The sequence below is a fragment of the Aspergillus viridinutans genome, assembly GCF_018404265.1.
Source record: "Aspergillus viridinutans IFM 47045 DNA, scaffold_10, whole genome shotgun sequence".
In the NCBI taxonomy this organism is placed as follows: domain Eukaryota; kingdom Fungi; phylum Ascomycota; class Eurotiomycetes; order Eurotiales; family Aspergillaceae; genus Aspergillus; species Aspergillus viridinutans.
This window is the reverse complement of record NW_025091226.1, coordinates 376,187-403,662: the sequence shown is the minus strand read 5'-3', so window position 1 is coordinate 403,662 and position 27,476 is coordinate 376,187. Positions and strand designations below refer to the sequence as shown.

The 27,476-nt window shown below is 48.6% G+C and overlaps 9 protein-coding genes across 9 annotated transcripts; 6 read left to right on the top strand and 3 right to left on the bottom strand.

Annotated features, from left to right (window-relative positions):
- Positions 1–403: 403 nt before the first annotated feature.
- Positions 404–1,648, top strand: Aspvir_001840 (3' exoribonuclease family protein; the record flags this gene model as incomplete). The annotated part of the gene is made up of 1 exon (XM_043273447.1): positions 404–1,648. The coding sequence occupies one exon, from the start codon at positions 404–406 to the stop codon at positions 1,646–1,648; it is 1,245 nt and encodes a 414-aa protein (XP_043129382.1).
- Positions 1,649–1,882: 234 nt separating this feature from the next.
- On the bottom strand, positions 1,883–3,763 carry Aspvir_001839 (aspartic endopeptidase; the record flags this gene model as incomplete). The annotated part of the gene is made up of 1 exon (XM_043273446.1): positions 1,883–3,763. One exon carries the CDS (start codon positions 3,761–3,763, stop codon positions 1,883–1,885), a length of 1,881 nt encoding a protein of 626 aa, XP_043129381.1.
- A 300-nt stretch (positions 3,764–4,063) lies between these two features.
- Positions 4,064–4,663, top strand: cyp1 (putative peptidyl prolyl cis-trans isomerase (CypC); the record flags this gene model as incomplete). Its single annotated transcript, XM_043273445.1, has 3 exons — positions 4,064–4,096; positions 4,149–4,190; positions 4,253–4,663. The coding sequence occupies 3 exons, from the start codon at positions 4,064–4,066 to the stop codon at positions 4,661–4,663; spliced, it is 486 nt and encodes a 161-aa protein (XP_043129380.1).
- Positions 4,664–5,711: 1,048 nt separating this feature from the next.
- On the top strand, positions 5,712–7,612 carry Aspvir_001837 (putative Rab geranylgeranyl transferase escort protein; the record flags this gene model as incomplete). Its single annotated transcript, XM_043273444.1, has 4 exons — positions 5,712–5,785; positions 5,844–5,962; positions 6,030–7,064; positions 7,263–7,612. 4 exons carry the CDS (start codon positions 5,712–5,714, stop codon positions 7,610–7,612), a joined length of 1,578 nt encoding a protein of 525 aa, XP_043129379.1.
- A 4,807-nt stretch (positions 7,613–12,419) lies between these two features.
- On the top strand, positions 12,420–14,030 carry gfsA (glycosyltransferase family 31 protein; the record flags this gene model as incomplete). The annotated part of the gene is made up of 1 exon (XM_043273443.1): positions 12,420–14,030. One exon carries the CDS (start codon positions 12,420–12,422, stop codon positions 14,028–14,030), a length of 1,611 nt encoding a protein of 536 aa, XP_043129378.1.
- Positions 14,031–16,089: 2,059 nt separating this feature from the next.
- Aspvir_001835 (MADS-box domain-containing protein) lies at positions 16,090–17,001 on the top strand (the record flags this gene model as incomplete). Its single annotated transcript, XM_043273442.1, has 3 exons — positions 16,090–16,335; positions 16,530–16,664; positions 16,723–17,001. The coding sequence occupies 3 exons, from the start codon at positions 16,090–16,092 to the stop codon at positions 16,999–17,001; spliced, it is 660 nt and encodes a 219-aa protein (XP_043129377.1).
- A 1,181-nt stretch (positions 17,002–18,182) lies between these two features.
- Positions 18,183–20,191, bottom strand: Aspvir_001834 (DUF803 domain protein; the record flags this gene model as incomplete). Its single annotated transcript, XM_043273441.1, has 4 exons — positions 18,183–19,730; positions 19,789–19,881; positions 19,941–20,078; positions 20,150–20,191. The coding sequence occupies 4 exons, from the start codon at positions 20,189–20,191 to the stop codon at positions 18,183–18,185; spliced, it is 1,821 nt and encodes a 606-aa protein (XP_043129376.1).
- Positions 20,192–20,780: 589 nt separating this feature from the next.
- Positions 20,781–21,596, top strand: Aspvir_001833 (H(+)-transporting V1 sector ATPase subunit E; the record flags this gene model as incomplete). The annotated part of the gene is made up of 3 exons (XM_043273440.1): positions 20,781–20,813; positions 20,873–21,384; positions 21,446–21,596. 3 exons carry the CDS (start codon positions 20,781–20,783, stop codon positions 21,594–21,596), a joined length of 696 nt encoding a protein of 231 aa, XP_043129375.1.
- Positions 21,597–22,157: 561 nt separating this feature from the next.
- Aspvir_001832 (uncharacterized protein) lies at positions 22,158–24,559 on the bottom strand (the record flags this gene model as incomplete). The annotated part of the gene is made up of 7 exons (XM_043273439.1): positions 22,158–22,811; positions 22,865–23,018; positions 23,067–23,145; positions 23,197–23,326; positions 23,386–23,438; positions 23,489–23,590; positions 23,653–24,559. The coding sequence occupies 7 exons, from the start codon at positions 24,557–24,559 to the stop codon at positions 22,158–22,160; spliced, it is 2,079 nt and encodes a 692-aa protein (XP_043129374.1).
- Between the last annotated feature and the right edge of the window lie 2,917 nt (positions 24,560–27,476).

Genomic DNA, 27,476 nt, shown 5'->3' with positions numbered 1-27,476 from the left:
TCCTTGTGCGAGACAGAAGCACAATAGGAGACTCGTCAGGTTGTCCAATAATTCGAACAATGTCGAAGGGTTATGAACACCGGTTTCATTGTTCTTCATAAGTCTTTACGCCGAGCATCAGATGGACAAATAAACTACCTAGATACGTCTCGTATCCAAACCATTGGATTGTGAAACTCGTAGCTTCTTAACGGTTGGCAGTCGTTGAACTCATACTCCTATATCACGTGTCGTGGATACAAGGCTCTCACCGCTTTCGGACCTGCAGACGATTCTGCCGCATAAAACTAGGTAATTCAATGCTGCATTATTTTCTTTCCGCAGAACAAGCGACAAGTCAAAGAAGGCAATCGTCGACTGCTCATTGATTTACCTGCAAATTCGATTGTTGTCCTTTGCTAGGATGGCTCCCGCTGCAGCATCGACAGCTGCACCGTCAGTCCCTCCGTCCCTCTCACTACCACCATCTCAATTTGCCCGGCTCCAACCTCACGCCTACCTTCTTGCCCATCTATCACCTCCTCCATCAAGCAATCAGCCCTCTATTCGAGCCAATGGCCGTTCTACCTCCCAGTTCCGCGTTACTTCTGCGAACACCGGCTCTTTGACGCATACGAATGGCAGTGCCGTGGTCAGAATCGGTGACACTGCGGTGGTCTGCGGGGTTCGCGCTGAGATTCTTCATACCGATGATATTGCCTCGTGGAGTGTATCGCGAGCATCGGCACCTGCTTCTACGAACAAGCGACGGAAATTAACCGACACTGAGAAGCCGACTGTGGCAGCCAGCTATGAAAACGACGATGAAGACGAAGACGAAGACGACGAATCACACATCCAAGACCTTAGTTTGCTCGTGCCGAACCTTTCACTTAGCACTGGCTGCGCACCTGGATTTATCCCTGGAGCTCCACCCTCGGCGTTGGCGCAGTCGCTGTCACATCAGATCCTATCACTCCTACATAGCACCCGCTTAGTGCGCGCAGAGGATCTGCGAATCTGGTATCAGCCGCCGAACTTCGGAGCAGAGGAGTTGGAACGGCATAATGAGGACGAGCAGATGGATGTGGATGCTCAAGAGGGCGATGCGGGTGCCAAGAGCAGAGAAATCAAGGCCTTCTGGGTACTTTACATTGATGTGATGATCATCTCGTTAGCCGGCAATCCTTTTGATGCTGCCTGGGCTGCTGTGTTGGCTGCACTTCGGGATACGAAATTGCCCAAGGCATGGTGGGACGTCGATAACGAGATGGTGGTGTGCTCGGAGGCCGTCTCTGAGGCGCACAAACTGTCGCTGCGAGGTATGCCTGTCGCCAGCTCGTTCTGCGTCTTCGAGGCAGATGCAGCTTCTGGGTGGAGGAAGGTCATTATTCCCGATGCTGAAGAAGAGAAGAAGATTGAGGAAAATAACAGGAAAGGCATCCAGCGAAGGTGGATACTCGCTGACCCTGATGGATACGAGGAAAGTTTGAGCCAGGAGAGGATTTGCATCGTGGTCGACAAAGAGAACGCGGGACAAGGGAAGACAGTGATCGTGAAAATGGAGAAGAACGGTGGATGGGCAGCGGACACCAGAGAGCTGAAGCAGCTGGTTGACATCTCCGCGCAGCGATGGGATGATATGAAACGAATTCTTGATAGCTGCTGATTCGCGGGGGTTGACTTGTATATCTTAACTTTTAAGGACACTTTTAAGGACGATGACGATACCACTTGAAATTTTTGAAGGAACTTTTGAAACAGATCATTCTACCATAGTTTCTACCTTCCCGTAGGGTATGCATGCCGAGTTGGTCCTCCCAACTCCATCTATCCGAACCAAATTGCAAAACGCAAACATCCCATGCAACCCGTTCGTAGAAACCATTCCCAAAAAGCAAAACTAAGAGGCACTGACTTCGGCGATTCTAGGACTCCTTCGCTGTCTCTTGGCGGGTGGCTCGTCATCACGATTTGCTGCGCTCGGGACAGACAAGCTCTTCTCGCTTGCGGGTGACCCAACCCTGTTGGTCTGAGTTTTGCGTGATCCGGTCTTGCCTTTCCTGGGCAGCGAGATGGATATTGAAACTAACTCCAAGTCCTTCCCCTCGTCTGCAACTTGCGATTTGTCATCTGGTCCTCCATCCGCTTGTGCCGAATCCTTGGTCTTCCCACTCTCGGATTTCTTCTCCTCCTTTTTCTCTGTGGCATGTTCAGGCGCTTCGGAGTATAATGCTTTGATATCGCCTGACAGGACTCGCAGAAAGAGACTCTTTGTGGTCTTAGCTGGAGCTTCATCTCCCTTCTTTTCCTCCTTCTCGTTTGTAACCTCCTGTTCGCTTTCGTCGGCATCGGAAAACTCCCACATCTCGCGGAGTTCTCCTCTGAGGAGCGCCGTTCCCCACAGGAAAGAAAGCACTCCAGGAACTAAATAAAGGAGAGCTGGTTGAGCATGGTTGGAGTATTGCATGGCCGCAAGGGTCGATATCATTCCGACAATGTACCCAACCAGGCTGGCCTTGAAATAAGGCTTGGGAAAGGACTTTGCATCCTGATACGGGGGCTCTAGCTCACATCCACGCGGTGCCACGGGCCAAGACCAGAAACGTTCACCCCAGCCGCCAGTTGCAGACTGGTATTGGGGCTTGATGATCTCCTGTCCCTTGGATTCGAGCCGCGCTTTTTCAATGCCCTTCTTCCTGTAGTAGAGAAACAGGTCAAATCGGAGCGCCAGTCCCACCATCATACCGGGAATGACAATGTCCCCCAGTCCCAGCATTGCCAAGGAAACAACGTCCGGAGCTTCACCGGGAGCAGGTGGGCGGGGAAACAGGAGCTTAATTGGTACATCTAGCTTTGTAGCGACTGTCACCATCAACGGGGTGTAGAAAACAAAGTAGATATCATAGAGGAACAATGAGCTCAGAATAAGTGACCCAGTTTTGAATGTTGACGGCGACATGAACTGCAGCGCACCGTAACAGAAGCTGAAACCCAGAAAGTTCGTCAGCCACCATGGCTTCGTCACAAATGCGAAATACCCAACAGCAGACAGGGCCAGCAGCGAACTGATTACGTCCAACAGGCCCACCAGACATTCGCCGGTGAAGAGGCCGCGCACGTGAGCCCGCAGCTTCACCCTCTGATACGCGACGTTGCGACACACCCAAAGGCCTGTTACCAAGGCAGTAGGTAATGGAATCGAGCCAAAGATTCCGGGAAGGGGAGTATGGCGGAATTGTACTGATCCCTGGGCAATATCCTGCTGAGCGGCTATGAAAACTCGTTCCGACTGTTTCGCCTTCCAAATCTTGCCAGCGTATCGATATCTCCGCGGGAAAATAAAGGATCGAAAGACCAAAAGACAGTCCTTCAGGAATGCGACTGCGAAAAATAGGCCCATCTGAGAAAAGTAAAAGCTAAGGACCTTGTTCAATATGGCTGGGTCATCCAGCCATTTGATGATCAAGTACAGACCACCCAGAGTGAGGCCGGCAGTCAAAGGGAACATCAGAGCATCACTGGGCTCAAGGCCCTCCATCTTCTGGACGGGGCCCAGCCCTTCCTCGTCTTCTTCCTCATTATCGGTTTCGTTGTTATTCGTGTCTTTCTTGGGAGGTTTGGCAGCGGATGAGGGTCTCGAAAGGGATGCATGGGCGCCAATGTAAATAGGAAAGAGAGCCGAAACGAGGAGATGGCCGTATGTCGGTAGGAAGGGTTTGATCTTCGTATACTGGTAGATGGCCTGCCCCAAGAGCTCCGCGAGTGGACTGACCTCGTCCATGGCAACCGCGAGACTCTGGGCCACAAGTAGAAAAGTAGAGAAAGAGGGATAACCGTCAGCTTAAGTCGAGAATATTCATCTGGTTGCGCTGTAGTTGGAAATCAGTTCATAGCTGTAGGACGCTGTGTTTACCAAAGAGTGACAAGTGTGGAAGCTCTGTGTTTTCCGTGGATCGATGCCAAGACAAGTATCTCCATCCCCGCCGCGGGATCATTAGAAAGCTCGAATACAACCTTCTGCTCTGTTAGAAGCACGACCTTGGAGATACCGATTTCTTCGTTCGGCTACTTTCAGAAAACAATGGCGACTGACGTGGTGTTTGACACGAGTATGGTAGGGACTATCCTGTGGCCACACAGCAATTGGCTCCTCTAACGTATTCCAGGGCTCGTTCACGGTAGAGCTTTACAACGAGCATGCGCCAAAGGTAGGCAAGGAACTCATCCTTCGACCTGGGCGCTCTTCACATGCTGATATATACTTGACTAGACTTGCAGGAATTTCGCGACTCTGGCGCAACGAGGTTATTATAACAACGTAATTTTCCACCGCATTATCCCCAACTTCATGGTACAGACCGGCGACCCTACTGGTACCGGCAGGGGAGGCAGTTCAATCTACGGCGAGAAGTTTGAGGATGAGATTCACCCGGGTCTCAAGCACACAGGAGCTGGCGTCTTGAGCATGGCGAACAGTGGACCCAACACCAACGGCAGCCAGTTCTTCATCACTCTTGCGCCTACACCGTGGTTAGATGGAAAGCACACAATTTTCGGTCGAGTGAAAAGCGGAATGCGAGTAATACAGCGAATGGGACTCGTCAAGACGAATTCCGAGGATAGGCCGGTCGATGAAGTCAAGATTATTCGCGCCAAAGTCGTGGAAGAAGGCGAGGAGTGAGACGAGCTGCAATGCGGTCTATCGCAGACGTACTTCAGGATTCGAAGCGATATGCACATGGTGTCGCTACCTTCATCACACGCCTTTCTCGGACGGAGCCTGGGGAGAGATACTCGCAGGATAACAGCCTAAACCTCCAGTATGCGGGCTTGATGTACCGCTTGGCGTCGTGGTGACGAGAAACACAGCACTCGAAACGAGACGCCATGCTCACTCAGGCATTAGGAATTTGTACTAAGGTTGCTACATGTATATGCCGTCTGTCTACCTTTTCCACGGCACAGAGAGCTACAATATGACGATATGTATCACTACAAACGAACCGCTTCCATCAGATGTCTCCATCCGGAGCAGCAGATACAGAGTGATATAATCCGATCTACCACTCCCAGTAAGGACAAGACCAATGAAGGCTTGTCCGCATGAGACGAATCTGCTATGGTAGAGCGCAGAATGCCGTGCAGAGCACTGGGGAGTGGTGTGCTAGAAAAAAAGGAAGAGGCTTCGAGCGAGCAATCTTTTAAGGTGCTAAGGTAGCGAAGCTGTCTAACTTAATTTGGAATAGTCGAATTCTGACCTAGCCCGACTCGGTGCTCAGAAAGCCAACGTAGAAGATTTATCTATCTAGCAGATCATCTCGGATGAGGAGCACGACAGCCACATAATGCTAGACCGGAGAGGAATAGCTTTCATCAGTGAGAAAGGAAGCGAGCGAACATGAGAAATTAACAGTCGAGAAGAATATATCTTGCTGCTTGAGTATCTTGACCACGAAGAATATGGCCCGAGCTTCGTCACGTGCCGCACTATCGGTGCGGGTCAGGACGGAAGTATTTCTGCGTGCCTCCGTCACTTTCTATTTTATTTCCCTCGAAGCTCTTCCTTTCAAGGACGGATGAAAACTTCCACCGCATCCATGGGCAGGAGATTCCTGCTTGCTAGGAAGTGCTCCATTGCCTGCCACCCGACGTGATGATAGTTGGGTTTGCTCATCATATAGCATCACACTGAACCTTTTTTTTCCAGCCTTGCAATTTCCATTCTCAGGATGGAGTCTTTGGCAGAAACGCCATGGGATGTAACAATCTCTGGCACAGGGCTGGCGCAGTCACTTCTGGCATTGTGAGTCGGTTATCAGCAACTGCCTTACTCGTACTGTTGCTGACTTTACCACTTTTAGGGCCCTCTCCCGGTCAGGCAAGAAGGTACTTCACGTTGACCGTAACCCATATTATGGAGGCTCTGAGGCAGCATTCAGCCTTCAGGAAGCTGAAGAGTGGGTTTTCCAGGTGAATCAAGGTAATTTGCGGCATTTCTGCCCTTGGTTTGTGCTACTATCATTTGCTGACTGGTGTTGATAAGCTAGAACCGAGGTCTTTTCCCTTTGAAGACGCGTCCATTTTGAGGCCTGGGCAAACACAGGAGTGCAATGCTCAGCTAGCTTCTTCTCGAGCATACACCCTTACGTTGTCACCGCAGCTGATCTATTGTCGATCTGCGTTGTTGCCCACGCTGGTGTCCTCGAAGGTCTACCGCCAGCTTGAATTTCAGGCCGTTGGAAGCTGGTGGATTTACAGGCCTTCGGGCAACTTGGCTTTTGAGAGCAGTAGCACGGCTGTGAATGCATTCTCAGATTTGTACCGTGTGCCGAGTAGCCGCGAAGATGTTTTCGCCGATGACGTGATCAGCGTTAAATCAAAGCGAACGCTGATGAGATTCCTCCGGCACATCGCTAAGCCTCAACAGGATGATGAAAGCTCGTCGGAACAGGATGATCTGACCGGGTCGTTCCCGGACTATCTCACCTCCAATTTTCAAGTCCCTGCCGAGCTTCGCGATCCCCTTCTATCGCTTTCATTGGCCCAGAGTTCTCCAACCCAGACGTCAGCCGAATATGCGGTAACGCGCATCAAGAGGCACTTGACCTCTATCGGTGTCTTCGGTCCTGGATTTGGAAGCTTGGTTGCCAGATGGGGTGGAGGGTCCGAGATCTCTCAAGTAGGCTGCCGAGCTCTCGCAGTCGGGGGCGGAGTGTACGTCTTGGATTCTGGGATCAAGTCGGTCGGAAATGACCCCATTGAGGCTGATGATAGCGACGTCGGTCGTATAGAGGTTCAACTTGCCAATGATGAGTCGATTAGAACTCGGTTCCTAGTTGGTTCAAACTGGGATCTTCCTGCGAATGTCCTGGACCCTACTCGTTATGAAAAGGTGTCGCGGTCAATCACGGTTGTCTCTTCGTCTCTGGAAAGTCTCTTTCCGGTTACTGCAGAAGGTGGCCCAATTCCTGTGTGTGCAGTTGTGGTATTCCCAGGTGCTCTTTTAGGTCAAAGAGAGGACTCGGCCCCAGTATATATTCTGGTTCACTCCAGCGAGACTGGCGAGTGTCCATCGGGACAAAGTAAGTTGCATTTCCTTTTCGTTTTTCTTACGAAGCACTTCTCGTACGCTCATATGATGACTTCTTGAATACTTATCTACATTGCCTGTAATTGCATTGATGAGACCATACCTCTGACAGACTGATAATGAGCGCTTTGTCGTTATGCTTTATATTCCACTCATTGACAATGACTGGCACGCCGCTGACGAATACCAGGTGTCTTGTACTCTAGTGTCTCCATACCTGGACCTGATGGTCAATCGCTTCTTGAAAGTGCTATACACAAACTGCTGCAGTCCAGTGCGGATCTCAACGCAAAGATCTTGTGGTCCTTGCGTTTTACACAGTTGGGGCGCCTTAGCCAGGACGTTCGTGGTACCCCTAGAATCCAAAGAAGCTCGCTGTCAGCGAATATACTCTCCTTCCCGCCTCCTAGCCTTGATCTCGCCTTTGACGATGCGCTCATTGACGCGGTGAAGGACGCGTGGAAGATAATCATGGGCGAGCAACCTTCAGATGACTTCATGAATTTCGAGGACCGGGAAGGTGCTTACAATGCTGATTGAGAAGCCTTACCTCTGATATTATGATGATAGAAATTACTTTTAATCTTATTGAACATCAGACTAATGCTTGAATGCATTCTTACCAAACCTTAATGAGTATCGCTTTTTTGCGCCTTTGATTTGCATGGATTCTATAGGTAGTCCAACGTATCATCATCATCCCTTGGGGCTAAGGCCGGGAAGAGTTAATTGGCAGATGAAATGGATATTTCTTCTTGCAGACCCAGCCATTCCGTTTAGTAGTACAAGATCTTGGTTACACCTCTGCACTTATTCTTATGTGACTTAAAGTTTGCCCTTCCACAATCAGCAGACTGGGAGCTATTGCTGCTATATATGGCAAGACTGAAGATCTTTGCTTTACCAGCCATGATCGGTACCACCAGAAGACAATGTCATGACCTACTTCAAAGCAAGTGGGTGAACGGCACACGACAGACTGCATTAGATAGCGTACAGACTTTTTGAAGATGGTAACTGCTGTAAGTTGTGGCACATCTCAAGACGTGGTGCATCTAAAACTAGAGGCAATTTCGTCCAACGTGGAGGCTGTATATCCTTAGGTGGCACAGTGGAGGGAATGGCTGTAGTCATTCCTCTTGACATATGCATGGAACCCGTGCATGACACAGACGGGTTATACATGTCGTTGAAACTGCGATACTTGCCATATTGAGAATGGACAACCTCGTGATTCAGCAGATTCTCCTATGTTAGTGTAAAAGCACATGAGTTCTAAGATTATATTTAGAGGCAATGCGATATTGGAAGTTGTTTTGGCCTTGTCCTTTGCGGTGACATAGTACTCCATAGTCATTATGACCAGGGTATAGAGAGGTATATATATACTCATCTCCTACCAAAGATGTGACGCGACTGAACAAGCGTCTATCTGACTATCTCTACGACTGCTTTAGATATGAGTGATACCGTAGAATATAAACAGTACTTAATGAGACATATTCTCCCCATCATCTTCAAGTTAGACTAGATAGTAGTTGCGAAACAATACTTATTGTTCCTCCGGATCTTTAGGCTCCTCCACTTCAGTAGTGTACCATGCCAAAGCACATGATGATATGGCTTAGTCCGATAAGCAGTTAGCGGAATTTTCTCGGCCCTTCTGAAACTGCTGCAAATACTAAGAGCCAAGTTGCTGGTTAGTTTTGTGGTACCTAGAGCAATGGTGTGCGCCGGAGTATATTCCCTGGCCCTGAAGCAAACAATGAATTGACAGGAATAAATGGGAGTGAACATTCCACGGAGCATGGATAGTGGTGATAGCAGTGAGTCTATGCCTTCCGCACGCACTGTGCAAGGACAAGTACCCCCGTAGACCGTAGTACTCCGTAGGCTGCTCGCTGGTGAATGGTTACCCAAAGTGGTCAGACTTCAGTGGCAGATGGACCCTGAGGCTTGAGCGGATCTTGACGAACTGCAAATCACGAACCCTGAAGGCAGCACGCAAGATTGGTCACCACAAGCACCCTTAACTTTGACCGGTTGCCTTGGCAAAAAGCAATCCAATGGAACATTGCTTGGATCGGCGCAAACCAAGCTCAAATCATGAATAGGGGGTTGCGGCAACGACAGAAATCAGAGCGTTTCCGTGGATGACAGGATGAGATGATCATCAGGGGCATGCAAAATTTGCAGTGACTTGGACGTATCAGTAGGCCGTATCTATCTAAGCGATGTCTAGCATTGTGGGATAGTTAAACATTTAGCTCAAAAAACCCTCCATTGATGTACCTGGCGTAATTCACATCAGATTTGTAGATTTGTGCAACAACGTTGAGAATGTTTGTGCAGATTTCTACACATAAGACGGAAAAGGGGTGACGGCTTGCCAAGGCCTATGTTCAAGCTTAAATGGCTGGTCGTATTGATAACCATGTATGGACTACGGAGTACTAGCTGGAACTGGAGATTATCCTCATCAGACATCCTGTGCAGAACCTCCCTTGTATAGCTGACTCAGTACAATAACGAGACGAGGGAATATATTGATCAGGCGATGACATGGCAGATGATACTCGCGTCTTCTCAAGATCTTCGTGGTCGTACCCTTCCATGGATTCTGTTGCTGGATGTGCCCCCATATTCTGTACACGCGTCCCCCAGCTGTGTGCGAGTGCGCATCGTTTGAAGTATATTATTGGATCGTAACAAACACTCTCATGGGCTCAAGCAGGCCGATCCCGAATTCCCGATCCACCCACAGATACCGCGAGGAGGATTCAAGTCCACTCATAAATCTCCAGTCACAGGGCTCAGATTTGCCATTTCTCTTTGTTGCCACTGACTGCGGACATGCGCACAATAGGAAATTATCCAGTATCCACCTTCGGGAAGACTAGTAACAAGGTAGCATTGCTTCATACGATGTCTGCTGTGGATAGTAATGTGCAGTTGATCAGGTCATAAGTACGGAGTATCAAGGCGCACTTGCTATGGAGCATCTTCGGGATCCCAGTCCGGCGGCAAATTCTAAAGCAACATCGTCAGTTAACGACGAGTGTATATCCCTGGTAGCTTGGTTCTCAGGCAGATTAGCTCTTTACAATGGTCCTTGACCATGCTATGAGAGGAGAATGGAATTGAACACATCATTAGTATGAGTCTCCGATCATTGGCCGTTACGGAGTACCTAGGTTTATGGTGTACCAATATCTATGTATTGTTGTGCAACAGCGTCATGGCTCCGGAGCTTGCTCCGTACATAGATAGTAGTTCCCAACTTCTGGCTATCTACGGAGTACTTCGTCCGTAGACAGTGACAGCGTGAGAGTAATACCTGTCTAATAGGAGAAACAACGGTGGCAGTGGAAGAGGACACGCGGCCCGTGGGGCTACGGACCCAGCAGCCATTTTAATGGTGGTCCCTGAGTGGCTGGAGACACGGGAATGGCGCAGATCGTTGAAGGGTCTTTCTGATTCGCAGTCAATACACATTAATACAGCCAACAGACAGACTTAAGGTGGATAGTCGTAGTGTTTCATATGTATTAGCTGTTGACATGGTCTGTATCAGAAGTCAATCAGTAATGCAAATGCTGCAACGGGTTCTCAAAGCGGTTATGATGCTATGAATATCTCTTTCAAGGGAATGAAGTAGAGAAAATAATAGTTATGACATCAGTCATGGGATTGAGACAAAATGGCCGCAAACATCCAAATTTAGGATATCTCTGTATGGCGTCAACCCATTTTGGGGGTTGACCACAACAGCGACGTATCAAAGTGGAAAACAATGTCAACATGGGTGGTAATATTAAGGTTATAAATCAATAAGAAATGCTACGCTTCGCTGCGCAATCAACTTCCCTTTAAAAACATGGTATCATTGGCACTGAGTCAGATCACTGTACGGAGAATCCCACATTCCCACAGCTTAGACAGTTGCATCACTTGTCCTTCCTTCGACTTCTTTTCCTCATTGGGACAGTAATCAACAAAAGGTTGATGCTTTCTCAGATATTATATGTTATCAGCAGGATCAAGATCAAATCTGATCTCTCTTCCGCCATTTTGTGTTGCTTCAAGTAGAGCAATCTCCTGTAAAACACGCTTGAGAAGCTGGGATCGTCCAACCAACAATGTGTCAAACAGTCACCACCTAGGGAGCACTGTCGTCAAATCGGCTTGATTGCAAGGGTCTTGAAGGCCGCAAGTGAAAAATACCAACCACCCACTTGGCGGAGTTGGGTAGAACCCGCAGTACGTATTCCCGAGATAGTCCATACATCTGAGCGACATTCTTCTTTTTGGTCCAGTGATCTGCAACCATAACTTGTTACTACGTATCCGTACTTGCTACTTGGGTAGATTCGGAAAATAGAAAAGAAGAAATTGCGGGAGGCGTCAACAGTCAACAACCATAAATAATATAATTTTTCATGTGGATGAAAATCATGCCTTCGTAAGAGCACTCTTGGATACCTTAATGTTCCTCCGGGGATCCTGGTGAGATTCTGCACCTAACCTGCAATCTATTGATTGGGCCAATTCCTCCTGCTGCTCGCTGTCAGATCCCAGTACAGAATATTCAAGCGATCACTAGTCACTACCTTATCATCTCTGCCTCTTCAATCCTCCCGTCGAATCCACCTAGGAAAGTGCAAAATACGACGGTTGAGCTTAATTTGATTTAACAGATTTAATTTACCAAGTGGGAGCTTTGGCCCGAACGCAACCCGTGGTCGCAGTATTTCGGCATTCCCACTTGGATCGGTTCCTGTGCCTGTCTCCTGTCTTCATCTTTCCCTCATACTTTTTTCCCTTTCCCCCTCTTCTTCCCCTATTCCCTTCTTCTCTCATCCTCCTCCAGGCCTCGACAACAATCATATCCTCGACCTTCCATCCCCATCCGCCTGATTCTCTTCTCTAGCCCTGGACACACAGTCCAGTTGTGCTGCTTTTTTGTCACCTTTGTTGGACCCCTTTACGGTCTTCTCGACACCCCGTTCCTGAGGCATCCCAAACAAACAGTCTCGCGGACCGTTTCAATCCGCCTATCGCTCTTTTTTTTTTTTTTTTGTGACCGTGTTGCAGGTCTCGACGCTGCCAGACTCTCGTTGTCAGTCTTTTGAGCATATCAGAGAGAAAATTTCTCCTGATCTTGCCTATTCCACTCATTTACGCAAGAACCCCCACTTAATCATCTCCAGCGTGTTAAGTTCTGGACAGCTGTGCGATACGCATCCACTTTACGACTATTCGCTCTCTGTTGATGTGCTCTTAATACGGATAGACGCACTCTTTTAATATTTCAATCCGCTGAATCTGCAGCATCGCGATTACTTTAATGTGGAAAAAGTCGCTTGACCTTCATAACTCCACCAAGATGCCTGTCTTTCGACTCAGAACCGTTTTCTCCCTCATCGCGCTCTTCTCCCTCATTGGGTTCTTCTGGGGCATGCAACGCTACGATCATGCGGCTCTTCGGTTCAAGCATCCAGTCGACCGAGCACCGACAACTCAAACCCCTCAGATCCAGCTGCAACCATCGTCGCCTGACTCTACAAAGACTTGCGAGGCGGATCCTAATATCAGGCCTCCCTTGCCATTCACCGAATGGCTTCCTCGCAAGAATTATACTCGTGCCTACTTCCGTCCTCACTTCGTGAGCCCCAGAGCAGAATTCAATTCTCTTGAAGACATAAATGTTCCTATCCTTCCACCTATGACTGTTATGGAACGTGGCATGGTTGTTTCGCCGGATAACAAGGATCCTTCATTACCATGTCCCCCGATCATCGATGTCGATGTGGCTGCGGACGATTCGGTTGATGAAACGGACAAGCTCCTGTTCGGTCTTGCTACGACTGCTGACCGTCTGGATCACCTTCTTCCTTCGCTTCTCTACTCTTTTGGTAACACCAAGGCTGGTATCATCGTTCTTGTTCCAGAGTCGGACGATGATCTGGACAAGCAAATGACTTACTTCCGTAACCGTGGCTTGGACCTAACTTTGATCAAGTCTCCGCTTGATTTCACCTCTCGGTATTTCGGCCTGGTCCAGACGTTTGCTGAGCACATCCGAACCAAGCGCCCTCAAACCACATGGGTCAGTTTTATCGATGATGATACCTTCTGGTTATCCCTTCCCACTGTCGCCGAGGAACTGAAGCTTTTCGATGTGAACAAAAAGCACTATATTGGTGCTTTGTCCGAAGCCAGCTGGCAAGTTGATACCTTCGGACACATTGCCTTCGGAGGTGCTGGTGTCTTTGTCTCCAAACCGCTGCTCGATGTTCTCGAGCAATACTATGATGAGTGCCAGTCATGGGGTGATCAGCCTGGTGATCAGAAACTTGGCCAGTGCATTCAGAAATACGGCGAAACTCCTCTTACTCTTTGGCCCTCGCTCTACCAGATGGACATGAAGGGCGAAGTCGATGGTGTTTACGAGTCTGGGCGGAAGATCGAGTCTCTGCACCACTGGAACAGTTGGTATACCAAGGACGTGGTAAAGATGACCACAGTGGCCGCCGCTGCAGGTCGTAAATCAGTCCTTCGGCGCTGGGTTTTCGACCAGGAGGAATATGTCAACAACTCTACTGGCAAGTCCGTTCGCACGTTCTGGGTCATGACCAATGGCTATTCTCTTGTCAAGTACACTTATGACGAAAACACCCCCGATGATGCGATCAACTTCGAGCACACTGAGAAGACTTGGGAGGAAGACCCCCGTGGTTATGAGGCTCGCTTGGGCCCTCTCCGTCTCAAGGATCAAGCAGGTGTCACCAAGGACCGCTGGTTGTTGAGGGAAGCTTATGTCGTTGGTGACAACGTGCACCAATGGTATGTGCGTGAAGAGGATGAGGGCCACAGTGTCATTGAAATTGTATGGCTTGGACCTAAGGGAGGTGGTGGAGCTGGCATACATGATTATGCTGTGAGAAAGCAGCATTAAAACATCCACGCTGATCGAACGAACCATTCAACTAATACTGAGGCTGGTCCTTGGGCTTTGTGAAGATTTTCATTTCCATTCTTGCACATGTCTTTTTCCCACTTTGCCTTGTTTCTTTCTTTGCTTATATCACCTCCTTTGGGAACCATGTTTGGCCACAGGACGGAAAACTCACAACAGAAACAGGAAAGAAATTTGAAACGATGGTGCCAGAATGGGTTCTTGCCCGATGCCGACTTTCCACGTCCTATTCTTCCATTGTTGATTGGTCCGGCGTTGTGTTGTTGACGGAGCCAAGAATGGCGCAGTCAAGATCGAAATCAAGTGGTTTTTCAGCGAAGAGCATTTTCCGTTCCGAGGGTCCTCGACTGGTCCTGACTTTTTTATCTGCCTCTGCTGGGGGACTTTCACCCTTGATCTGACCTCTCGTCCCGGTCGAGTCTTTCTCTTACCCGCTCCTACAAGAACCTTCTTCTTCTTTATATCTGTCTTGTAAAAATAGAATTTCAGGCTGAGCTGGTGTCGCTGCTTCTGGAGATTAGCGTTGAACATTTGTCATTATGCAGGAATATCATGACTTGAGTGTTAGATTAGATTTGGCTACTACCACTGCGTCTGTCCATAGGAACATGAATCTATCTTCATTGCATTAGCTCTCAATATAAGTTTCTCTCAGTATTCCGACGACCGCTTCATATTTAAGCAGCAAGCCACTTCTATCTGATACATCACTCTCACTAACAAAGTCATCTTCTACGTACTCTGTCTCAAGAGCTTAAAGCAGGACGCACGAGGAGCCGACTGGAGGAGTCACCGCTGAGCTCCAACAGCCAATCCTCGTGCTATTCTAGAGCCTAATCAAAACTAAGGTACCTAAGGTACTGTAGTAACTGTAATCGAGGTACTTATATTGCACGATGCATAAGGTAGATGTATGACCATATGATACCGCATGCACTATTGGATTTGGCTAAGGTGATCGCTATGGCTGGATTATTACATGGACTATTGCTAATAATGAGACTACCTTGTCGGTTGTGGTGCGTTGATCGTCGAATGTACTGGACTACTGAGGTTCTATTCTTACATACATACAGAGGAGACAGTCTGGTGTGTATGATAAAGGCCGAACGGGGGCCAAAGTTTGGCTGACTAGAGGGATGGAATGCAGCCGACTTGGTGGTGCTCCAAGCTCTTGTGCTTATGGTCGTGACAATGAAAGACACTCCGGCCAGACACTCCACTGATTTCTAGGCACTCTGCAATAGCCTCCACAATTGAAGATAAGATAATATAGCCGAGCGAAAGTAGTCAAGGAATTGGACGTTTTCCTACCGAGTCGAATCCGCATCCTGCAGCGACAAGGCACTCTGAAGAAGACCTGACAGTCGCAAGTGGTAATATTACGGTACAGCGTCGAACTGTGAGTTGGCGTCCAAATCGAACCATCTAAGGGATTATCCAATAATCAGCACTGCCAAGTCCCATATTTCCCCACCGCTGGGTCTGGACAAAGTATAATCAATTAGCTCGTTACGTTTGTACCAAGTATTATTGTAAGGATCCGCTCATGAATGCTTCGCTCTCAGGCATAGATTCAGTGGAGTTATTCTTATTACTGCGTTTAAAAACACCAAACACGAGGTACACAGATGTATCATGCGTCCTCCTGCTGGGAACTGTGATTGACTACTCAGGAGATTCCTAGCCAAGCCTGCCCGCTGATACAGCCGGCCGAGGTAACTAAGGATTCCGTTGTAACGGTACTGTATTGACTCGTGGATACTGCCAGATCCACTCGTTCACGTGACTGACCGCCTGCCTGTCCCAACCGGCACTTTGCCTTCTTCGACTCTCCTCCCGACTTTCTTTCCTCCTCGTCCTGAACCCAAACCCTGCGAAGCAAACGCGTTACTCGATTTGGTCATCCTTCCACCCCTCAAAAGCATCATTCCTCTTTCGGCATTCGTGTTCACAACCCCCAGGGTTCTACCATTACTCGCTTCTCAACTCGATTAATCCTTTTTCGTGCCCTTTTATCACCTACTTTTGATCCATCATGGCCGACATCACCGCCGTCGGTGAGGAGAACCCTTCTCCTACCCAGGACGACCTGCAGCAGGCCGCCGGCAATGGCGCCGCTGACAACCGCGGTCCCAAGCGCTCGAGAATGAGCGCAGAAGACGATGACGATGACGATGACAAGCCTGGTCGCGAGCGCAGAAAGATTGAGATCAAGTTCATTCAAGATAAGTCGCGTCGCCACATCACCTTCTCCAAGCGGAAGGCGGGTATCATGAAGAAGGTGCGTACTTTCGCGTCTCCCTACCCGCGGTTATCACCTGTTTCTCGAGTCTCTTGCGTTCTCTATCCGCTTGTTTTTTTTTTTTTTTTTTTAAACTTGATTGTTTTACGATTTGAGTCTTTTTGTTCAAAACATGTTTCGTATAATCAACTACATTGGGCAGTTGCTGACGGTTCAATGCGATCGCAAAACAGGCGTATGAGCTCTCCGTCCTCACAGGTACTCAAGTATTGTTGCTCGTCGTGTCCGAAACCGGTCTCGTCTACACTTTCACCACTCCCAAGCTTCAACCACTGGTGACGAAGGCCGAGGGCAAGAATCTCATCCAGGTTAGTTGTCAGAGCACGTTCGGTCTGGGACCAGCATAGTTAACCAATTCCACATCAGGCTTGCCTCAACGCTCCCGATCCCGCCACCAACGAAAATGGCGTTGAAGCTCCGGAGGTGCCAGCAGAGACGCCCGAGGATGTTAATCACGCCAATGTCAACCCTCAACAGTCGAATATTCCCCGTCCTGCGGGCATGCACCCAGGCTACATGACGAACGAACAGCAGCAGCAGATGGCCTATTATCAGGGCTTGCAGCAGCAACAACAGGCTGGTGGGCAGTACCCCGGCATGCCTGTGGGCAATCGAATGCCCCCTCAGCACCAACCCACTGCGTAGATGGGGTTCTTATTTGCATACCTAGCATGATCTGAGAGCGGTTCGGTGGTCCGTATTTTGCCTTCATTGTTGCCTGCAGCATCTGTAACCCCGCTCTGCCCTACCCTATTTGATACCCGTCGATTCTTGATGCGCAAGAGTTGATTTTTCGAGATCCGTCTTTTGTGGTCTCCCCCGTCACGGCGAGTAACAAAACCACTATATCGACATCCAACCCGAGAGAATTGAAAAAAAAGAAAGGAAAAAAAAAAAAGTTTATCTCGCACTATAATGGATACGAGCACATCACTCTCGCTCCAAAACAATCACTCTCCTTTCCCGTTCATCATCTCCTAATCATCTCCTAGACGACGGTGGAGGTGGCGGTGTTCCCGGTGCTTTTTCCCATTCTTTATCTCTGATTTTTCGTTGGCGAAGGGAGCTCATTTATTCGTTTTCTTTCATCTGATATAATCTGTCTGGTGTGCTTTGATCGATTCTCTATTGTGTTTTGTTTGATTTCCCCTCTGCGTCCTGCGCTTTTCCTTCGCATCCTCGTCCCAATGTCGCTGGACTACTCACTTCGGGTCATGGTCAAATTTGATCCAAATGTAGAGCGGGGTTTTTGGAGAAAGGCGCGGAACTGACTTTATCTGATTGAGTAAATGATATGATATGGATGGATGGTTTTCATCGGGTAGGAAGTACGACATGTATGGTACGGAGAAAATGGAGCTAAGCCTTTCTCTTTGTCTATCACGATGTTCATTAATATGCTCTAGTCCCAAATTAAATTACCCAGCCCAAGTATAATTGCTAGAGTTCCTAAGTGCATTTAATGACCTTACGCTTTGATCATTAGCACCTGCCCTGTCTGTGGACGACAGGTTATCATGGATCCTGTAGATCCTCAAACAGGTGTCACTGTGGGTACTGCTATACCCACATGGATAGAAGAAGCCAAGCTCAAAGAGCGACAGATTTATTACCAAGTAGGTAGCATTATCACATGATGCCAATGCCGACTAATTCGACTTTAAATCTCTTATTGAATCAAGCTAAACAAGCAAGAGTAAATGCACTACTGAGTATATACTGGGGTATTGTACAAAAGGAAACCAGTCATGGCCAACAAAGCGCCAAAATGAGATCAAATGGTCGAAATCTCTAGGCAACATATGAGCAATAGCAGCATAGGCTCTTCAGCCGTCAGGTAAAGGGGAATGGGAAGAGTCAAGTAGAGGATCGTGTGAGTCGGATCCAGTGCGTGGGCGGTGTCTTGTCCACCGCGAGAGATAACGTAGGCCACTTCTCCACGCTTGGGCTAAGGCGTTTCTCGAGCCTGCAAGGGGGCCGCCGCTGGATGGAGTGGTCGAGAGTTGGAGTGGTTCGCGACCGCTACTTGATGAGATGGGGTGATTCGATCCTTCTGGTCCGCGTTCGCGTTCGCGCGCGCCCTCACCCGATGTGCCGTAGCCGATGGAGCGAATTGAGTGGTTACCTGGGAAGGCGCCAAAGTAGGTGCTTCTTTTTTGGAGAGATTGTCGATTGTCGGGGCCCGGGACTGAAGTTCTTCGCTGGTGGTGTCCTTCGTAGACTGAGCGGGCGTTTCTACGGTTTGTCAAGGTAGGTTGGCCGACTGCGCCAATTGTAGAGTGCCGAGGGCCACGGAGAACACTTTCCCTCAGGGTGCTGCTTCGAGGACGGGGTTGCCAGAGGGGACCCGTACCGGTGTATTCGTAGTCCGAGTCATCCAGCTCAGCCCAGATGGAGGCCGGGTCAATGTCAGCAGTGGGGGTTTGTTGAGGAATCGATGAAAACAAAGGTAAACTGGGTGTCCGCCCATGAAGGGACCCGTGCGGTGGGTGGGATGCCTGCAAGAGAGGCTGTCGCTCTCCGATGTGCAATTCTTCGTCCCCTTCGCCAACTTCCCGAGGAGAATGCGGGTCCTCCTCAACAATAGCCATACCGGGACCCAATCCGGTTTGAGAAGGGCCAACGACGGTCACAGACGCATGGCTGTCGATAATCTCCAATCGCCACGAGAGACAAAGCACTCCACTTAGCAGAACAACCGTTCCAAGAGCAATCAGGCCGGCGTGGAAACCTGCCAGCTGGGACAGTTGGCGGAAGTAGATCAAACCATCCAAGATAGCGACGATGTTGTAGACGCAGAATACGAAAGGATAAAGAATGCTCGTGCTGCACAACTTCAAGCCACGGTGTAAGAAATACAATTGTGTCAGTGCAAGGAAGATCATTGCGAGCAGAATCACCCATGACTGCCATCGATTAAACTGATTCACGCGATCCACAATCGTTCGGACAAGAAGCTCGACAGCTGACTTCGCTAAAAGTAAGGAGTGAGCTGACAAAATGCCACTGATCAGACCATAGCATAGACCGCGGATCAGCCTTACACGGCTCGGGGCCATTGGTATATGCGGAGTACAGGTATGTCGAATACTTGTATGCCTTGAGCGGTGCGGAGAGGCGACAAGTTTGAGCGATGTTGAGACGAGCAGAATGACCAGCACAATGACGGCTGTCCCCACCATCCAGAGTATGAAATTGCGTCGCTGAAGAAGCTCCAGCAGTTGATCCAGACTATGCGCCGGCTCCCCTATAGCGCCAAATACAGCTATCAAGACTGCACCAATGCAGACCAGGATCGTACCGATAAAGGAATACCTGGTGAACGCTTCGCCGAGGACTAAAGTGGCGAAGATCGTGTTGAAAACAAGTCCCGACTATCGTTTGGCTTAGCAAGTCTCTACCGCCTGCTGCAGAAGAAAAGAGGAGACTAACCGCTTGGAGAGTTGAGAGCACTGGAAGCGGAAGTGTAGTGATTTGGATCGTACTCCCCACAATGTTCGAAACAACGAACATTAGCATTCCTAGCTAAAAGGGGATCAGATCTTCCGTCATTCGAGTGTCCAGAGAAAGTCCATGTTGCGCACCTGCCATCTTCGACGCTTATATGGTGGTCTTCGTATGTCATAGGGATGTTTCTCGTCCTCGAGTAAATGCGATTTGCGCTGTAGTGTCAACCCGATGGCTTGGAGACTGGTCGAAATCAAGCCGACTATTACCCCGACCTATTCGCATCCCGGTGTCAGTAGAAGGGTCAAGCGACATTTCTACGGGGAGTAGCCTGTTTGAATCATACCGCGACACTACCCTGGGGCGACAGGTCACCAAGATTTCCCATGGTCGGGTATCCTGATGCATTGGTCGCCAAGAGGGGGATGAAGGAGAGCAACAGGGCATGAGAGAAGAGGTTCCAGCAGTTATCCAAATAAAGGCGCCATGATAGTTAAATAATATCCAATTCTGAGCGGACGCAAGAACCGAGACGAGTATCTGCTCCGTGGTGATGGAGATCAAGAGTAAATTAATATTGAACCAACACAGGGTCTGAGTCGAGGTTCTGACCTCATGGGCGGCGGGAAGACAAAGACAAGTAACCCAATCGTCAGCAGATCCGCTTCGTGCCAGTGCCAACACCGTCTCCGTCCACCTGCCCTTCTGCAATAGTATCGATATCGCGTCACATCTCCCCTTCCCGACATTTCATAGCATTCCCGAAAGGTAAGCATGATCTCTTGTCCAGTCTGATCCCAATCTGTATGCAGCTTGTTCCTTGTGGGACCTTATCAACAGCAATGCTGACCTTAGCTCCTTGGTCGCCCATCCAGCAAGCACTCCGCATCAGAAAGCTCAACTCCCCACCATTTGGCATTTCGACGCTTCAACCTCCTTTGTTCTTAATACCGAAACCTTGATACAAAGCTTTCAAAATGTCGCAAAGCCATGCTCTCTCTGATGATCAGGTATGCTCTGGCACCGATCATGGATGCAGGTTCACCGAGCTCATCCAGTCTACGAACAGGTTGCGGGCGAGCTCCGCAAGATGACGGCCTTCATCCGGCAAGAAGCGCTGGAGAAGGCCCGTGAAATCCAACTCAAGGCCGACGAAGAATTCGCAATCGAAAAGTCCAAGCTTGTCCGCCAGGAGACCGCCGCCATCGACTCGCTCTACGAGAAGAAGTTCAAGCAGGCTGCCATGTCCCAACAGATCACCCGCTCCACTCTCGCCAACCGCACCCGTCTCCGTGTCCTTTCCGCTCGCCAGGAGCTTCTCAACGACCTGTTTCAGCAAGCCCGCGACAAGATCTCCAACGTTGCGTCCAAGGATGCCAAGAAATACCAGAACGTGCTCAAGGGGCTGATTCTCGAGGGCCTGTATGCTTTGAATGAGGACAAGGTATCCATTCGGGCGAGGAAGAAGGATTTCGACGCGGTCAAGAAGGCAATTGAAGAGGCATTGAAGGAGTTCAAGAATAATGTTGGCAAGGAAACGACGGCGGAGTTGGACGAGGCCGATCCGTTGCCGGAAGGATCGTACGTTCTATCGCCTTCTCCTTTCTAGTGATTATCTATCGTTCTAACTGGTCATTTCTAGCGCTGGCGGTGTATTCATTGTTGGCGGCCAGGGCAAGATTGAGATCAACAACACCTTCGAGGAGCGCCTGCGTTTGCTTGAGATTGACGCTCTGCCTGCCGTCAGAGAGACACTATTTGGAAAGAACGCAAACCGGAAGTTTTATGATTAGGAAGGGTGAGGGTCTCTTGCTCACAATTGCTGCACTGTTTTCGTTTTATTTCCCGCTGTTTCTGTCCGTATAACCTGTGGTCCATCCTTCATCTTTTTCTCGAACTTTGTTATTCGGAATCAGCATAGCTTTGTACACAATCTCTTTTTTCTATTCCCTTATTTTATCCCGGCAGGGATGGGTGATGATATATACTGCTCTTTATACAATAGATACAAGTGCAATGGCAACGCCGGGCTGCATAAAGATCATCGCGTCGTTATTCTAGGTTCTTGAGAGCCCTATTCTTTCCCACAGCTCAGTAGGGAGACCTGGTGCAACTTGCACGGTAGCGCCACTTTGCTTTCCATCGGCCTTTATGCTGCCACTCGTCGGGCCCATATCAGCGGCAGTTGCAACGGTCTGAAATCCCATCAGAATTGGTTTTGTGATCTCGAAAATGGCCTCTCGAACCCGATAAGGCTTGCTCATCACGGGAGAGAACAGAAATGGTGGGGGGCCGTTGGTTGGTTGGCTAGAGTCTGAATTGAGGTATTGGTCGTCTCGAGAAACGTTGAAAGATCAAGAAGGATGTTCATGACTTCGAATAGGCATCTGGGTGTCTTTCTTGTCTTCCCCACTCCTCGGCTCTACCCATTTCCTCATATCACATTTAGCAAGTCCATTTTCAGCCCCGAAATGGCCAAACAACGTTTTCTTCGGAGGCGGTTTCGACCTCACAGAATAGACAATGCGGTAGTGCAAAGTTTCGAGGGCCTCCTTGGCCAAAGTCCGCTTGAGATGAGACGCGCCTGAGTCTTGAATCGACACGAAGATCTTCTTGACCCGATCAGCAAGCCTGTCAACATCGGCATTAAACTCTTTCTCGGCATCTCTCGTTGGAAATGCTAGTTCAGACCATCCCGAGTCAATGGCAATGTTGAGGAGCGCTGTCACTGCACCGAGTTCTCCGTAGTCATATTCAGGATTGCCTTTTCCTTTATATAGGTTGATGTTAAATCGCCGATCCTTCAAAAGGTTGATAATCATCTTCAGATCGCTCATTACGTCAGGAGCCTCGGTCAGTCGGGCTGGGTCGCTCGTTAAGAATGCCAGTGCGAGACGGCACCTCAGCGCCGCGATCCGACTTGAGGTAGGTAAAATATGTTTCAGAAGGCGACTCTGCAGTACGGAGTCTCTGAAGGTGTTGTAGGCAGATATGCAGACACGGTGCAACTTGAATTTCAGTTAGTGGGTGCTTTTACGCCACAAAGCGCCATGGATCTCACTAAACTATCAGCCGTGTCCTCTGGGACGCTCTCCATAACTGCCGTAATAGTCTTCTCTAAGTCTGAGCAAACAATAGCGTTGCTTGTAAGGGAAATGTCGAGCGCGAGACGAAAGAGAATATTCAGTAGATGTTCCCTGGTATCGTCGGCAAATCTATTGCAGTGTAAGCACGACCGTTGCAGCAAGATAAAATCAACGTACAGTTCTGCGGCGTCGCGAAGTAATTCCAAGACTGATAGCAAGCACGCCAGATGCTGAGGTGTTTCTCGCGAATGACTGTCTGCGAGTTGTTAAACTTTAAGCGATAGGAGATATCCACCGAGAATCTTACTCTGAGGTGCTGGTTCTGGGACAACCGGTTCAGAAACATCCAGCGCTTTGCGGCTGGCGCCCAGCCGTTGAAAGAGCCTATTGATATCGTCCGGTCGAAACAGGGATTTTATGCGTTCAGCGGTAGCATGCTGGTAAAGTCATCTAGTAAGTTATACATAATCGACAATGAACGGATGGACCTACACACCTTGAGAAGCCTACAATACGCATGCCTCAAGCTCTCCCGAGGCTCGCAAGGCACTTGAACATGGTGAGCAATACGGACGAATCCACCACAAATAGATACTGACCCGAATGAAAGATCCAAGAAATCAGCTCATCAGAAAGATATGCTCTGGATAGAGCGAATTCAAGAGTGCCAGAGTGGGAGGCTCGCTCCCTCGATCCCGGTTCTGTGTTCTAGTCAGGACCACTAGAAACTGAGCCAGAAGCCGATACCAGATGAATTACAAACCTCGCAATACCGCCAAATATGTTCCCGGAGCTATAGACTCTCGCGGGAATTCCAAGGCAGGCAGAGCTTTTGCCTCGTAGTTAAAAAATGACCAGAATTTCTCTATTTCGAGCGCCTCTGTTCTTCTGACGGCATCAAGTAGACGCTGTAATCCTAGCTCATCATCCTGATCACCGAGTGCTGATGCCAACATTCTTTCATTCAGATGCCTACTAGGAGCAGCGCCGAGTTTTGAAGAACTCTCATCCTCGCGCACGGCTTTCAATCTTGCAATGGTTGCCTCGGTTTCGTTATCACCCACTGCTTGGGTCACAAGATCATCGAGTGAGAATTTGTATTGCGGGACAGAGACTTTCGAGGAGTTGGGGTTCGAAGACTTCTTCGTATCTTTGAGTCTTTGCAAATGCAACGCCATCCCTGAGTCGCCAATATTGTTCCCGGCTTCTCTCGTTTCGCTTCCTGCCGTTGGTTTGGGTTTCATGAACATCAACAGAGGATCTTCTAGTTGCTCAAAAGATGCTATTGAGTCTGTATCCTCTCCATCAGAGCTAATGACGACTTCCTTCCCGTTCTTGAGGATCCGCTGGGATGAATTGAAACTTAGTCCTGAAGATGGGTCGCCGACAACAGTCCAGTTACTGCTTTGGAAACTCTGCTGAGGCGTTGGCTTTGCAGAGGTGTCCTGTACCGATGATAGTAAAGTCTCTTTCAGCTGCGAGGTTGGTCCATCTGGGGTTTGTGGAGAGTCACCGTTTGCTAGGAACGACGAGGAGGGCTCGGTGAGGGGTGAAGACTGTGGTGCCGCAGTAAGAGCTTCGCTTGGGTTGCTCTCAGAGTGAATGTCTTGCTTCGTCAGCGAAAAAGCTGGCCGCTTGAAGAAATCTGTAATATTGCGCGGCTGGGACATGTTTTTCATCCACACTCTTCTCTAGATTGACATCACCACACGGCCTGCTTGCGCAACTGAACATATCGGCTTATCTGCTCCGCATCGACGCCTGACACGTATTGAGCGCGCGCTGCCCTTCACGAAGTCACATGACGCTGAGTCATCGATATGTTCTATCAATCAACCATTTGCGAAATTTCATGTCAAATGGTTTGGGTTATTGAGGACTCGTTGCTTCGTACGAGGCTATGGTTGAGAATGCTATTTTGAGACAGCTAGCGACGCACCCTGGTCCTATCGAGTATGTGGTGCATTGCATGGCAAGACAAGCCGCTATCAGACAGGGGTGGAACAGTCTATATGAGTGCTTGTCATACTAAAATGGGAAAGGTGTGAGAGGTTCGCCTTTGTGCACGAGTCCACAGGAATAGAAGTACTGAGTACATGATCAAGTCGAGCCTTGTGTTACAGTGACTAGTATTAAAGGTATCCTCGCCCTGCTGCTCAGCCATGCCGCGTTTCTCAGTTGGCGGTGTACACTCCAATATCGACTTTAGGCCTCAACGAGTAAGCCGGGACAATGATGACTGCATATATATCATTATGAGAGAAATGATGAGTGCCTGCCTCGCAGTATCGTACAGTTGGAGAGCTCGCAGGAAAGCTTGATATTTCCAATTTTAGGTTCTGAAACTACATGAGGAGTTGGGGCTGAGATTTGACGTGGGAGGATGAATTAATGTCCAGCTGCAACACTAGGTACGCTCTAGTCCGTACAGAGTATTGACTTTAGGTTTCCAGCAATCATCCCCCCTTGAATCACTTCCTATCGCAAGGCTTGCGCAGTAAATATCGTCGGAAGTTAGCCTCTATATGAGTGAAGTTGGTGAACCTCAAAAAATGTTAGGTTTGACCTGGACCACATTTTAGTGTCGATCAAAATAATAGCAACCTGAAGAAAGGTTTCGAATTGACACAAAACTCCTGAAGCAAGTTTCCATCTATCATTCCTTTGCAAGTTGCAGAGAAAGTGAGAGTGCACCTACTTATTTCATAAGGAGCAGAAAGTATGCACCTTCATGATTGAAAGACTGATTACCTATTAAGGTCAGATGTCCCTTCAATCAGGCATGGTACTAGAAGGATAACCTAATTAGGAATTTACCACTGCCCAAGGGGCCAAGGATGTCGATCTGACTTGACCATGTACTTTAGTCTCCACAGCAGTTCACGGTTGATCTGACCGACGCGGATCCACTACTGACGCAGTGAGCCCACAGCCCACCTTTGCAAAGGTGTCAACTATCGGGTATTTTTTTTTTTCACCATCTCGTAAGTATCTGTCGCCTCTCTCTGCGTAGACTAGAGTGTCGTACTTGGAGATATGGAACGCACCGTAAAATTACAGAATTAGTGAGGATAAATATACTGACATCTGAGCGGCAGTCCAAAATTCAAAGTTGATAGACCGCGTCAATGTGGCATTAGTGAGATTAGTCATATGTCCTACAAATAACTCACTAGCCAAAAGTCAAAACGCTTGACATAGTAATCACTTTAGGACTTTTCGAGAACAACATTGATGATCGCTTGGGTACCTCTCGTACTTTCGCCTGAAAAAGGAAAATGATAGGAGAATTGAGATGACAGTCACGACACGCAATAGGGGGCCACAGCCAATTTGACCGAGTTAAATGACGGCGAACCCCTTCAAAATAGAAGCCAGGCCACAGCCAAGACTCTTGAAAAGGAGAGGGATTTCGGGGTACGGAAGCAAAACAACACACTAAAGACCTTAAGGGGTATCTCTATTATTAATTGTTCACAGAAGTATCAAAACAAACAATCTACAATATTGATCAGAATCCTCTGTCCATGCATTATGCATTATAGAGATATTTGTATAGATAAATTAGACACTATCTAGATGCTATGTAGATACTCATGAGTCATGACTTTATGTCTTGCAGTTACAGGTGCGTAAAAATAAAAATACGCCTGTAAGTTGTAATTCCGTCCTCCGCGATGGAAAAATATGGATAGATAATGTGGACCGGATACCATAGGCATGTGCCATTTGTGCCGTCCCGACGGCTTTAGCCTGTTTCAAACTCCATACTCTGAGAAGCGCCCCTCCGTAGGTGGCCCTTTGGATATTCATATCGGACGTAAGCGCTAAGACTACTGGTAATATATCAATATTAATATGAGCATACGACAGAACAGCACAATAATACCCATCTCAATAACAGCATTGAGAATACTTGCCCTCAAGATCTCGTGGCCGAAATGATGGAGATGATCGAAACCACATTAGTATACATGCCACAGTACGGAGTACATGCATGCCGTGTCTTCCGACGACAGTCCAGCTGCCCTGCCGCAGCCTGAAATCCTCAATTGAGGTAGGGTAGGGTCAGGTAGGGTAGAGACTAGCGACCAGTTACGAGTACTAAAGTCGCCTTTGATGACTCTGCAATCTATCCAGATCTAAGGACCTACAACATCTTACTCCGAATCCGTACTTCGGATTAGATTCGGTGGTATCCAACCGTTAATGAGCTCCTATATGCGTTGTATCGAGGTAAGATTGATCTGTGATTATAAAGCAGATTTAAACTATTTGCCATCCCGACAAGCCGGAAATCCGTACCCAGTATCTATCTTCGCCGCCACCATTAGAAAATTTTTTGAGGGAACCAGATAAATGACTCTACAGTCTGCAGCGAGGCTGGAAAGGCCTCGAGGCTCGAGCTTATGCACGGATTGGCCTGTACGTCAGCGCTGTAATTTACCGTACGGTAATTGTGAAGGAAATAATGAAATCGCGTAGAAGCTACCTTATGCAGGAGGACTAAGATATGGAGGATGGTACCTACCTAAATATCTCTAAAGCTCATGCACAGGCGTTGGAAACGTGCCTCGCAGTGCCCAG